The sequence below is a fragment of the Citrus sinensis genome, chromosome 7 (genome assembly GCF_022201045.2).
Source record: "Citrus sinensis cultivar Valencia sweet orange chromosome 7, DVS_A1.0, whole genome shotgun sequence".
NCBI classification, from domain to species: Eukaryota; Viridiplantae; Streptophyta; class Magnoliopsida; order Sapindales; family Rutaceae; genus Citrus; species Citrus sinensis.
In genome coordinates, this window is record NC_068562.1 from 498,810 (window position 1) to 511,849 (window position 13,040).

Consider the following 13,040-nt stretch of genomic DNA (forward strand, 5'->3'; position numbering starts at 1 on the left):
AATACTTCTCCTAATGATGTTGTTGGCGTGGTAAATTGGGAATTACCTCCTGAGGGGTGCTTCAAACTTAATGTTCATGTGGCTGTTGATGCTATCTGGTGTTTGGTCTTGTGGGCACTGAGGTGCATAACCATGAGGGTAAAGTGATGGTGACAGGAGTTCACAAATGGGGTTACGTCAATGATGTTGATTTTGGTGAGATTGAGGCCTGTTTTGGCTTACGACTCGCTAGTAAAATTGGTTTATCTCTGTTACTAATAGAGTTGGATTCATTATGTATTGTTAAGTTAGTTTTGGGTCAAGCTTCTGTTTGTACTAAGTTATTTTGGCTAAGAGTTGTGCTAAACTAAGTTACTGCCGTTTCGACTTCTCACTCTCTCACCATTCTAATAATTTTTTATTATTAAAAATATAAAAAAAAAGGAAGAAAATGACAGAAGACAACTCGCATCTACCAAATCCCCATCACTGTCTCCCTCTCTTGACTTTCATCCTCTCTCTGTCTCTGGCTTCTTCACTCTCTCCGGCTTCACTCTTTGCGGCTCCCCCATCAAGCTTCCTCACTCTCTCCAGATTCTGTCATTTTCTCATTTTTTTTATATTTTTAACAATAAAAAATTAGCATTCTGCTGAGAAAGAGGCATGACTCTTGAACAATTTTTTCCGTACTCATGATCGTCTATCAAACCACCTGAAAATGAGCCAAGGGGGTTCTCAACCCTAGCAATTCCCATACTTTCAAGATTTAGAGTATGGTTCCAGTCCAAGCTATTTAATTAGTATTGGGATTCGATTCATTTGCTCTTCTAATTTAATAGGATAAAGAATTTAATTGGAGAAAGGCCATTAATATCAAAGGAGCATATATATTGTTTTGATGTAAATATTGATAATTTTTTTTACTGTTGAAAAAAAAAACACTAGAAAATGGGAAGCCAAAATCGTAGCCTTGTGTTTGTACTTCTACTTTTCTCTTAAACATTATAAAGATGTAAAGGAACATGTTTAGAAATTAGAATAGCGAGAGAGTGATGCACGTGATGGGCTGTCTTCTGTCATTTTTTTAGTTTTTAATATATTTTTAAGAATAAAAAATTATTAAAATGGTGAGAGAGAGAGAGAAGCTAAAACGGCAGCACAAGCTGCCGTTTCTCTCAGCATTCTCTCGTCATTCTTCTTGATGTTAAGCATTTTCTATATCGTATCGATGGGAGAAATTTGGATTTACATTTTTTGGAATGACAAAGGGACGACAGAAATAAGTTTCTGTGGGTCTTATTTCTGTTTCTCTTTTTTATTAAAAAATTAAAATATTAAAATAACAAAGTTCACGGGCTCTTTCCTTTCTCCATCGTTACACTGCTTTCCTTTCTCCCTCATTGCAACTCTTTCTCTCTCGTCTCCTAGCTGCCAGCCGCAGCCATAAGCTCCACCGCAGCAGCTGTTTTCTCCCGTCTCCACGCAGTTGCCTCATTCCCAACAGTACAACAACAAGTCTCTTTGCTCTCATACCCTCACATACACAACTGTCTCATCCAATGAATCGATCTGTTTAACATCAGTTGGCTTTTGAAGGTGGGTTATGAAGAAGTCATTCAAGGCGATCAAGCTTCGCTCCAACTTTCAAAAGCTTTGATCTAGCAATAATGTCATCACTGACCCTTTGTCGTTGTTGTTCTCGGCTTTTGTTCTGGATTTTGCCATCTATCTCTTCCATCAACTTTGCAGCCTCTAAATTGTTCTAGTTTGTTTATCAAATTTATTACCCACTATTGCCATAAAAAAAAAATTAGAGTTTGTAATTTTCATTAAAAATTCCCATGCTTGTCAGTTAAAGTGAAGCATTTTGTTTGTAATTTTTGTAGTATTTAAAGCAACTATATTGTTTAATTAATTATTTTTCTTGCTCTACCCGTGTTTTATTTTAATTTGCTTCTTTGTGTTTCAATCCTCAGCAGGGAGATAATTGATGGGTAAAGCAGAATCTTCCTTCTTATAGATTAAAATTAAGAAGTCCACACACCAGTTTGTCACCATTAAATATACATTATTAAAAAAATATATTAAAAATAAAATGCAGCAGGGCAAAGACAAGATTGGGAATACTGATTTGCTTCTTATGTACTACATACACCAGGACTAGGAGTTGCTCCTAACAAGATGGTTCTCCTTTTCAGTTGGCAATCTGGAAATGAAGAAAATAAGAATACATAGATGACCGACACAAACTGTTTATTTAAAGAGGGAAAGATAGATTACTGATAATCAAATCGATATGCTTTATTTACATTATACATACCTCAAGTTTTGGCATATGCTTCTGTAAGAACCACCAGGGACCATTCTTCGATAATAATCTGCGGAAATACAACCAAAGGCGCTTTCACAAAGTTATAAATACTCTGGACCATTCATTATGTGACATTATCAATAAGCAGCCAAAATGATGCATTAGCAAAATTCCACAAGATGTACCTGAAATATCCAGCCACCACACGCAAGCTCATAAAAAGAGTCAAACCCCACCAGACTGCTGAAAGGCCAAAGACTCTTGGAGCATAGAGCAAAAACACTGAAGAAATTGCTCCCACCGCCATCTGAACATCACTTACACAGATTTAACAACCTATACAAGTGATGACTAGAATCTTCACAGCATTTAATCTAACAAGTATCAAATTTGGTAAGGTAGCTTACCATTGAGTAAGCAGCGTAAGAAAAATCTGAGACACCATAATGCAAGCCATCAAAAATATAAGCCACTGCAGTTACAGGTTGACTGGCACTGACAAACTGCAAAAAAAAATAATCACGTGATGAATATAATAACACCTCATAAGTCATTACTATAGTCGCAGACACACCAACAGCAGATACATACGTACCAATAAACCAGATCTAACAATCCCAAGTACTTGTGTGTCGCTGGTAAACAATGTGGCTAAGTAATTGAAAGAAGCACCCAATATGACAGCTAGAGTAACACCAGTAAACAACCCAGTCTGGAGAAAATATGAATCAAATAATCATCAAACAGAGTCAACCCAAAAAGAATAAACAAGACTTAGAATGCGGATGACCCAAACATCTTATGCAGTTCCGTAAAGCAAAAGTCACCTTCAAAGCAAAATGGGTAATCTCTTTCACAGTGTTGTAGTCCCCTTTAGCAAAAGAACTAGCAATAAGAGCCTACAACAAGTAATGGAGAATTAACAATGTCCAAAGCAACTAAAAGTAAGCCAACAACTTAATCTACAATTTGTCTTCAAAATTAAAAGAGAAAAAGAGTATCTGGATAGTCCTAAGTAAATAAGCACATTCATAAGAATAATCAAGAGACTCCTTGTTTTGTTTCCTTATATTTAAAATTTAAACCTCAATAAAGCAACCAGATGATTAACTAAAACAATATCTTGCTACATGTAAATTACTGTGTGGATAACCCTGTAATCTTCCTCAAATTTTACCTGACCAGATGCAGCTTGTGCATCTGCAAGCATAGAGACAGATAACCACACTTGTAAGCATATCTGATGAGCTGCCATGGCTAAAGCTCCTTGACGAGCAGCTATTGAAGTGCTCAAAGTTATAGTCATGACAGCAGCCAGAGTTCTCCCAAGAAGATAACCACCTGGACACAAGGTTCATTCTATTTACCTGGTATGCAAATAGATCCATGCAATGCACAGAAAAGCAGATGATTTATGGGCAAAAAGCTTTAAATTTGAATTCAGTACTTGAAAAGACATCAAAACCCAAGAGAACAATAGATGGAAACATGCTAGATTCAGAAATAATGGCATATTAAGGGAAGACAATTACCAGATCTTAGGTAGTCACCAAAGTGCAAATTCTTCATGTTGGGAATTGATAAAATAGTCCTCTTATTAAGATACCAAATCATCAAAAGTGTGACCATGTATCTGAAAAAGATGAAGCAAATCATGTCATTGTACGATTTTGGTGTCATCAAAGAAAAAGAAGACTTTAATCAGGGGGAGAACATACTGAGATCCAACAGTAGAAATGGCTGCTCCAGTTACACCTAGCTTAAAATAGTACATGAGCATCGGAAACATAAATACAGCTGAGAAATTCCCCAATCCTGAAAAACGATCATCTAAGATTTAATCACTTCTTTGTTTCCCCCAGAAAGATCCAGCTCAACAAATAGATTTTTTTGCCTGTACAACAGCTTCATTTACAAATAATATGCAGGGCAGTAATGACATGCTGCATGAACATGCATGCTTGTATCTTTCTAGTCATTCATTTATGAAATGCAACAAAAAGAGAAAAGCTTTCTTTCTTCGCAATAATTTCACAAGGTTGGCCAAAATCTTGCCTAGACAAAATACAGGAGTTCTTGTGTCCTTAAATCCACGGAAGATGCCCTGAATGGCCAGAGAAAGAACTACTGCAGGAGCACCAATTGCTCTCAAAGACAGAAACCTCTGTGCTGGAATGCGCATAGATGATGCCTGTCCAGAAAATGATTTTTAAATATAGTTGTCCCCTGTAAATGGAAATAGATGCATATAAAAAAAATGAATAAATGAACTCACAATGAAAGTAAAGATTTGGCAAGTAACAGAATTGGGATCTATGCCGAGTTATAATATCACTAATGTGGTCGGTCAGGACAAACAGAAGCAGAATTAGAGAACTATGCAATTGCCTTAGTACAACCAAAGTAATAAATTGAGTTCAACTTACTGATGATATTCCCATAATGTCGAGAAACAGTCCAGATCCAAAGTACATCGCTAAAGCCTCGAGAATTCCAATTGTAAGTGCTAAAACTAAAGCCGTTGAGACAGAAGGTAGAAGCTTTCTATCAGTTGATTCATCACAGCCATTGTAACTCACGTTTGGACAGCTACTATCTGCACATCATTTACGGTCATATTCAAAGGAACAGTTAGTTGAACCATTTCATGTAAGTTGATTCAAGTAAACGTAAGAACAACTTAGTAAGGTCTTAAAGTTGAATAGAGCTTTCCGAGATCTACTGTAACTTCACCTGAAGTAGAATCTTTGCTTGAACTTCTTGAGATATCTTCAGCCACAAATGATGTTGCAACACTAAGGAGAGGGATATTGAATACTTTTGAGAGGATGTTGAATATTGATGTCGAAACACCCGCTGATGCCAGCTCCAAGGGACCTTTTCAGTACATTAATTATATAAGAGCTCAAGGGGGAATAAAAGAGAATTATAGTCACATGCATCATAAAATTCTCAACCGAAAGGAAGAGACCACGACTTCAAAATTCCCAATCAGCTTCGATGAACCAAAGAGGAAAATTCAGTATGAAAAAAGCATGGAAAAGCAGAAGCATGGGAAAAAGAAATGGAATTTGAATAACCTTCTGAACAAATTGAAGGTGAAGAAATTTGGCGTGAATATAGACTTACCCAGTCTGCCAATGTAAGCTGTTTCCATCAGTTGTGCCATGGGCTCTATTGCTTGTCCAGCAATTGCTGGTAAAGAAAGCATTATGAGGTCAAGCTGGACATTTTGCACACATGATTGGCTGGTGGCAGCACTCTTCCTTGACTCACTGGGAAAAATTCAGAACCTCAGCAACCAGAAAAAGAAGAAAGAGAGTGCTGATACAAGAGGAAATGATAAAAACTTCACAGAAAGTCATCTTCTAGTTAAAAGGCCTAAAGCAAATAAGTTTCAAGCTTTACTTGCTCAGTTCTCCACCGTCAGATGCTAACCTTTCCCCAACACCGGAAGGATTGATTGTGATATAATCCGAAGCATGTTGATCACTGACTGATCCACAACACATAATGGCAGGGTTGAAGCCATTTTTAGCCCGATTTATAACCCCAAAGGAACAATTGGGAGGAGCTATGACCATGCTATAGATTGGAAAAGCTTTGCCCATTTTGTTTATTGCTCTTCTTTGGAAACTCGTACCAGTAATTCCACAAGAGCGTCCTCCGATGAACTGATTAACTGCCATATTGCTGATGATCGGCCTATGTGTATCATACAATCAATGAAAATTCAACAAAGAGCATATTCCAAATGATTTGTTAACAACATTGTAGTGTAGAAACATATGAACATCGGCAACAGTTTGAGTTGGTTACTGAAAGAACACATTAAAACAGAAGAGACAACATTATCGTATAAGAATAATCACGTTACTCTAATATAAAAACCCAGAATAGAAAAGAATCAATTGAATTGAACCGAATACAACAATGTGGCTAGAGTTAACTGAAACCCCACTTTCCTTTCCGAAAAAGTAAATTCCCACTAACCCAAAGAAACCTCTATCACAGCAACAACATACAATAGTCAAACCAATTTGTCACAGAAAGCTCATGAACATTCAGCATATTTCTCTTTGGTTGCAAAGAAAATGTCAGGGGTAACAGCATTAAAAAGACACCCATAAAGCTAAAAGTTCAACTGGACAAAGAAAGCTTAAGCAGAGTGCGTGAAAACTGAAAATATTACCTGAACTGAAGAGTCTCAGTGGAGGACAAACGGTCGGTGGCAATTTTGCAGCTCGTTAATGTCGTTATGTAGCGGTTAGCTGTGCATTTGTTGAACGTGTCAGCGTCAGTGTGTGGACTCTGATGTATTACAATTGCTGCCGCATCATGATTTTTTAAAATAAATACACGTTTATCTTACATTAATTGTTTGTTGTACAATTAATATAATACGCAAGTTCAGTTAAAATAATGTTATATTATTATAGGCAAATAAATGTGAAATCAGGATACCTATGCCACGCTGCCTTACTTTACTGGATTAATTATAAGCTTATGTTAAAATAAAGGGCACGTGCCATTACTGGATTACAAGCACTGAGCAGCAGAAACATAATAACCTTACATTAACACTAAATTCCAATTATGATTATCAAAGGATTTCCTAAGAATTGAGGGCTTCATCTAGGTTGTTTACGATCATTTTCTTTTTCGTTTTTTTCTAGTTTCCATCAATCATTAACTTCCTTATTTAAACAAGCCACGTGATATTATTAGTTGTACTACATCTGTTGCTTTGATGTAGTACATACATGAATGACAAAAATAATGCTGCGTGTATCTAGAACTTAGAGAAATTTCTTCAAGGTAAATCGTAATAAAATTATATGTATGACTTTTCTCTAAGGTGAGGATGATTTTTTGAGAGAGGACCAGAAGAATAATCTATTTTGAAAAAGCACAATAAAAGAAGTAGTTGATAAGTTGTTTTCGCAAAAATCAATGTGATTTTAAAATCAAGCTACCATGAGATTGACTTCATTAATTGGAATTTTATGATCATTTCAAGTGAAATTCACATGTTAGGTTTTTAATTCTCTGAAGTGGCCCTCCCAATAAGTGCATTCCTCCATTCGCTTTCTTGATCAGCTTAGCTGTATTGGAAAAACAAATTCAGATTTTCACTGATGCTACGCGTAATACATTGCCCTACAACATGCTTGATTGGTCTTTGTCTTGGCCAATTTCCATCATAATCATACCAACCCCATTAATTCTCAATTTTCTGTTGCCGTGGTGATTAAAATTTCCTCAAATTATTGAAATGAGTGTCTGGTACTAGGGCCCCTGCTGTCCGAAGGCAATGCTCACGTGAAAACAGAAGCTTTGTCGAATATACGATGAGCACATTGTTTTTTGTAGTGATTCTTTATGTGAACATTTAAGTACTTGGGGCTCTACCAATGGGTCTTTGGTCAAGTGTGAGAACTCTTGCACTTACAATGTTGAGTGTAAGGATTAAGTTTTCATAAAAATATTTATGAGGGTTATTTACAATCCTCCATCAATTATCAAATAATTGAGTGGAGTCAGTCTATCCCTCACGAAATGTGAGCGGAGTGGATAACCCTCGAATATTTGAGATGGTGTAAAGAATCTAGGCAGCGCTTTAGAGGATGGACAGTTCTCGAATATTTGAGAGGGTTTAAAGAATCTAGGCAGCGCTTTAGAGGATGGACAGTCCTCGAATATTTGAGAGAATTTAAAGAATCTAGGTAACGCTTTAGAAGAGCAGCGCTTTAGATAAGTACATGACACGAAGAATATCCCAATTGTGAGTACATGCCACGAAGAAAATCTCAATTGTAGAAGGTCTCAATTATAGAATCTGTAAATGAGTACATGCCACGAAAAATATCCCAATTGTAAAATGTCCCAATTGTAGAATCTGTTATATTACAGAATTAAAAAAAAAAATACCTGGGGCCCTTCTTGGGATCATTAACGTAGATATCAAAACGAGAAGTAAAATTTTGGTAACACAGAATATTAATTGATAACAGGCTGTCGTGAATATTTGATCTAATTGACTCTACATATCAAAACGGGAAGTAAACATAATATCCCAATTGTAGAATCTGTAGATGAATACATGCCACGAAAAATATTCCAATTATAGAAGATCTCAATTGTAGAATCTGTTATATAACAATATTAAAAAAAAAAAAGTACCTAGGGCCCTTCTTGGGATCATTAACGTGGATATCAAAACCGGAAGTAAAATTTTGGTAACACAGAATATTAATTGATAACATGCTGTCATGAATATTTGATCTAATTGACTCTACATAAAGTTTTTGACTTCCAAGGAACATTGAAATTTGGACAGTAGTATCTCAGGGGAATCAAAGCGAATGAAATTAAACCTTTATTTTTATTTTTTTGATACATGAAATTAAACCTTTATTTTGATTAGAGTGACCACCCCACGGCAGTGGCATTGACCTTCCCCCTGAGCACAAATTTCTGCACTTTACCAGTAGAATTGACTGGTATGTCTTCAAAAAATATGGCCCTTGGAACCATACAACTTGGCAATTCATCCCCACAAAACGTAACAAGCTCTTCAGGGCTTGCTTCACGTCCCTCCTTCAGTTTCACAAAAGCAACAGGCACTTCCTTCAATTGATCATCAACTTTTCCAACAACAGCAGCTTCCAAAACCTTAGGATTACTTAACAACACTGCTTCCACCTCTAATGAGCTTATAATCTCTGCCCCAGAAATGATAATGTCCTTTCTTCGATCCTTCATTTGAACGTACCCATCAGGATTTCTGACTGCAAGATCACCAGTATGATACCATCCATTCCTGAAAGCTTCCTCTGTTGCTTTCGGATTCTTGAAGTATCCCAACATCACAGTATTGGCTCTAAACATTACTTCACCCAGAGTTTTTCCATCATGTGGTACACTTTTCATCGTATTCTGGTCTTTCACATCGACCCCTTGAATTAGAAGATTGTTAAGCCCTTCGCGATGTTTGGTCATTTCATGTTCATGATCCAATTCTGAAGACTCCCCTTCAGGTTTCCATTGTCTTACAATAGCTGGACCAAGAACTTCTGTCATTCCATATGCGTGGCGGATGTTAAATCCAAAGTTTGCAACTTGTTCTAGAACCTCGACTGTAGGCAGAACACCAGCAATGACAATAATTACCTTCCGTTGAAGTTGGTTTTGGTCACTTGCCGATGCATTTGCAATCATGTTGAGAATTCTGGGCTGGCCACATAAATGAGTAACCTTGTGAATAAGTATAGAATCAAATATGATTTTTGCTGAGACAGTTCTAATGCAGACATTGATGCCACCAACAGCGGCCATTGCCCAAGTGCAGCACCAGCCATTGCATCGAAACATGTCGAGTGTCCATAGAAACACAGGCATGTCTCTCACGTCACAGCGAGAAATCTGTGCCAAAGAATTGAGATAGGCACCTCTATGGCTGTAAACTACCCCCTTAGGATCCCCAGTTGATCCTGAAGTATAATTCACAGAAATCGGATCACATTCGTGATTCGGTTGCATCATCTCAAAATCAGCTTTTCCCATTTCAAGAAGATCATTGTAATCCAAACTACCCGATGGGAAATTGTTGGCTACTGAACAAGTACTTGGTTGGTAGTGGTCACATTCAGGGATTGTCACAAGGAGAGGTGCCTTGTCACATTTGTGATTGGGGGAGAGTATGTCAAGTGCATTTTGGACAACTTCCACAAATTGATAATCGACAAATATGATCTTGGCTTCCAGCTGTCGAAGAATTGATGCCAATGTGGCTGAATCTAACCTGGTATTAAGTGCAGAGAGAACTGCCCCTGCCATTGGAACAGCAAAGTGCAGCTTGTACAGTGCTGGAATATTTGGTGCCATAGCCGCAACCTGCCCAAATAGCAAGCAGGGCCCAATGAGCTGTTTTCCAAGTTGACCCGCTAACCTATTGACAGTCGAATCGAAATTGGATACTAGCTAGCTAGAAATAGATGCCTTTTAACTTTAGTTTTAATTTTATGATGACCTTTCTTTTGTATGTTAATGTTCGTCGAACATGGACTAGTCACTTGCACCAATCGTGCAAAATGGAACCGACAAATTTTGCAATTAATTTGTCCGGGTTCATGATTGGGTGCAATTCTAAAAATTTTAGAATTTTTCCATAATTGAACACCAAGAAATTAATAAAAGACTTGCGAGTTTGTTGAAGTTGAAGAGGGTCCGCCAATTAATGTGTTACTATATTCACTTCAATTTTTGGCTATAAAGTACAAATTCTCCAATGGCTGTATATTTTATATAACAACATTTATAAAATATATTCACCAAATTACAAGTAGAGGTTTTATATTAAACTCCATTGACTTGAACCTAATGCATCTTGACCTTTTGGAGTCCACTTGGCACGTAGTATCAATAATTTTCAAAGGTTATTTTCCTTTTTTTTCTATATTTTAAAGCTTTCTGAGGCTGAGCATCTCCAATGGAAGAAATAGCAGATTCATACCGTCGATTGTCTTCGCTGTTTCCAATGTTATTGTTTGTTATTAACATTTCTTCCGATCTAAAGCTATCGTTAATTAAGTTATCGTTGGACCTAAAATCTGACTTTAAAACCATGTAAAATCATCGCTTAACTCAAAACCAACACAGATATGCATATGTGCGTGTGCATCGGTCACAAATAATTGAGTCCCGTAATATCAATCTTTTACCATTCATACAACTTTCATGTGGAAGCAAGACCTTCTGGATTCTGGTTTCAAGTTTGAGGAGTTGTTTGTTATGTGGAGACTTTTAATTTGTTAACAAAAAAATCAGTAGCTATGAATAAGAAACAAACCATGCATTAAGTAGTAATTAATAAGGCCGGTTAGCTGTATATATGTTTATATAGCGGAAGGCAATAATATTAGAAGTGATCTTGAAGAAATCAATTAATATTAATAAAAATATTTATGCATAAAGCGTTGAATGAGTGAAATGAAGATGAGGAAAAATGAAACTTACGATATCACCACGAGAAATCTTCAACTGAGCTAAAGCAGAAGCAAGCTTGAGGCATATTTGATGAGTTTGTCTCCAAGAAAATCTAACAGTGCCGTAAATAATGGAAGTAGCATCTCCATAGACATGGGCAGCTCGCTCTAGGAAGTCTATTGGAGTCAATGGCACGTTATTAGCAGAGGCAGAGCACAGACGACCGCCCAAACATTCCATTGCCATTTCGTCTCTCTCCCTTTACCTCTACCTCTACCTCCTATATGAGGAATTATATATATATATATATAGTGCGAAACGGGTAATTTTTAAAAACCTCCCCTGAGGTTTGAGCTTGTTGTAAGTAAATGGCGAGAATTGATTTATTTGTAAAAAATCCCCTACCGTCAGTTAATTTTAACATTGACCGTTAGTTGACTGTGCAAAGACAATATTACCCTTAACAATAATTTGTAGACGGAAATAATTAAAAAAAAATTAAAATTGTTGGCTATTTTACCCTCTTTAAATTATTGATATTTTCTTAAAGTTCCTACAAGAAAGATAAAATTAAAAATTTTAAAAATCCTCTTTAAATTATTGATATTTTCTTAAAGTTTCTACAAAAAAGATAAAATTAAAAACTTGAAAATGAAATAGTTATAATCTTTACCTATGATATTGTAAATTTTTGGAATTGACAAGGATAAAATTGTCAAAAAATAGGGTTTGTGCTTTTCGCGCCAATAATTTTAATTTTTTTTTTAGTTATTTCCGTCTACAAATTGTTGTTGAGGGTAATATTGTCTTTGCACAGTCAACTAACGGTCAATGTTAAAGTTAACTGACGGTAGGGGATTTTTTACAAATAAACAGATTCTCGCCATCTACTTGCAACAAGTCCAATCCTCAGGGGAAGTTTTTAAAAATTACCCAGTGCGAGACTATACAGCTAAGTTCTGGTCTCTGAGTCAGCCCATAAACCATTTAATATTATATTACATATGCCAAAGAAATTAACTCAGTTATATCATATAGAATTATAGACGCAAGACGCAAAAATTAAGTTAGTTTGATATAAGAATTCGATCGTGATAGCAATTAATACTTTCTTACTCATTTTGATAGTTGATATTCGTACTCATAAAGATGTTCTGCGAGTCTTTTTATTCTCAATCGGCCAATCCTATACAAGACTATGGGACTCTCAAGTCAAGTCCCAACTGGTACATTAATTGGAGAGCTTTAATATGCGTATTTTAATTTTCCTAGGGGGTTACACATTTAGAATTGACATCAGTTAGATTTAATCGAACGGTTAGAAATGTAATGAACAATAATAAAAAAGTTTTAGAAAATTAAGAAAGATTTTTTTAATTCTCTAATGTTTGTTATCCATTCATGTAAGATAACAAGGACCTTATTACGTACTAATTGGTCATTCACTTTACGTTTACAATGTGAACACTTCTTTTCTTTCTTTATGGTATGCACAAAATATGAGGACTTCGATTGTTTGTTGACGTGGATTTCACTAGAAAACAAGAAAAAAAATTTAAAAATCAAGAAATTTTTAGTCGTCTTTGATTGTGTGTGTACAATTTTTTTTTTGGGGAGGGGGGGGGGGGGAGAATCCAGTAAAGGTGGGCAAAGAAAAAATATTTTTTTCTTCCTCTATCTCTTTTAGAATTCCAACTGAAAATTAAATTCAAATTTAATCGGTAAAGCTTGGGTTCAACTCAGTCCATCAAGCTTGTGTGCA

General features: G+C 36.1%; 2 protein-coding genes across 4 annotated transcripts; both read right to left on the bottom strand.

Annotated features, from left to right (window-relative positions):
• Positions 1–1,966: 1,966 nt before the first annotated feature.
• On the bottom strand, positions 1,967–6,642 carry LOC102624252 (protein DETOXIFICATION 45, chloroplastic-like). 3 transcript variants are annotated; one of them, XM_006466992.4, is made up of 15 exons: positions 6,483–6,642; positions 5,699–5,995; positions 5,420–5,565; positions 5,024–5,167; positions 4,717–4,886; positions 4,346–4,481; positions 4,009–4,105; positions 3,823–3,923; positions 3,468–3,631; positions 3,118–3,189; positions 2,886–3,002; positions 2,698–2,793; positions 2,476–2,597; positions 2,300–2,357; positions 1,967–2,185 (listed from the first exon to the last, which is right to left on the bottom strand). In XM_006466992.4, the coding sequence occupies exons 2-15, from the start codon at positions 5,977–5,979 to the stop codon at positions 2,174–2,176; spliced, it is 1,716 nt and encodes a 571-aa protein (XP_006467055.1). In that variant the 5' UTR covers positions 5,980–5,995; positions 6,483–6,642; the 3' UTR covers positions 1,967–2,173. The 3 variants fall into 3 exon arrangements, with proteins under 3 accessions (XP_006467055.1, XP_006467056.1, XP_006467057.1); XM_006466993.4 differs by lacking the exon at positions 6,483–6,642 and adding an exon at positions 6,284–6,452; XM_006466994.4 differs by lacking the exon at positions 6,483–6,642 and having other exon boundaries at positions 5,729–6,452.
• Positions 6,643–8,504: 1,862 nt separating this feature from the next.
• LOC102623972 (butanoate--CoA ligase AAE1-like) lies at positions 8,505–11,554 on the bottom strand. The gene is made up of 2 exons (XM_006466990.4): positions 11,309–11,554; positions 8,505–10,186 (listed from the first exon to the last, which is right to left on the bottom strand). The coding sequence occupies exons 1-2, from the start codon at positions 11,522–11,524 to the stop codon at positions 8,714–8,716; spliced, it is 1,689 nt and encodes a 562-aa protein (XP_006467053.1). The 5' UTR covers positions 11,525–11,554; the 3' UTR covers positions 8,505–8,713.
• Positions 11,555–13,040: the final 1,486 nt, after the last annotated feature.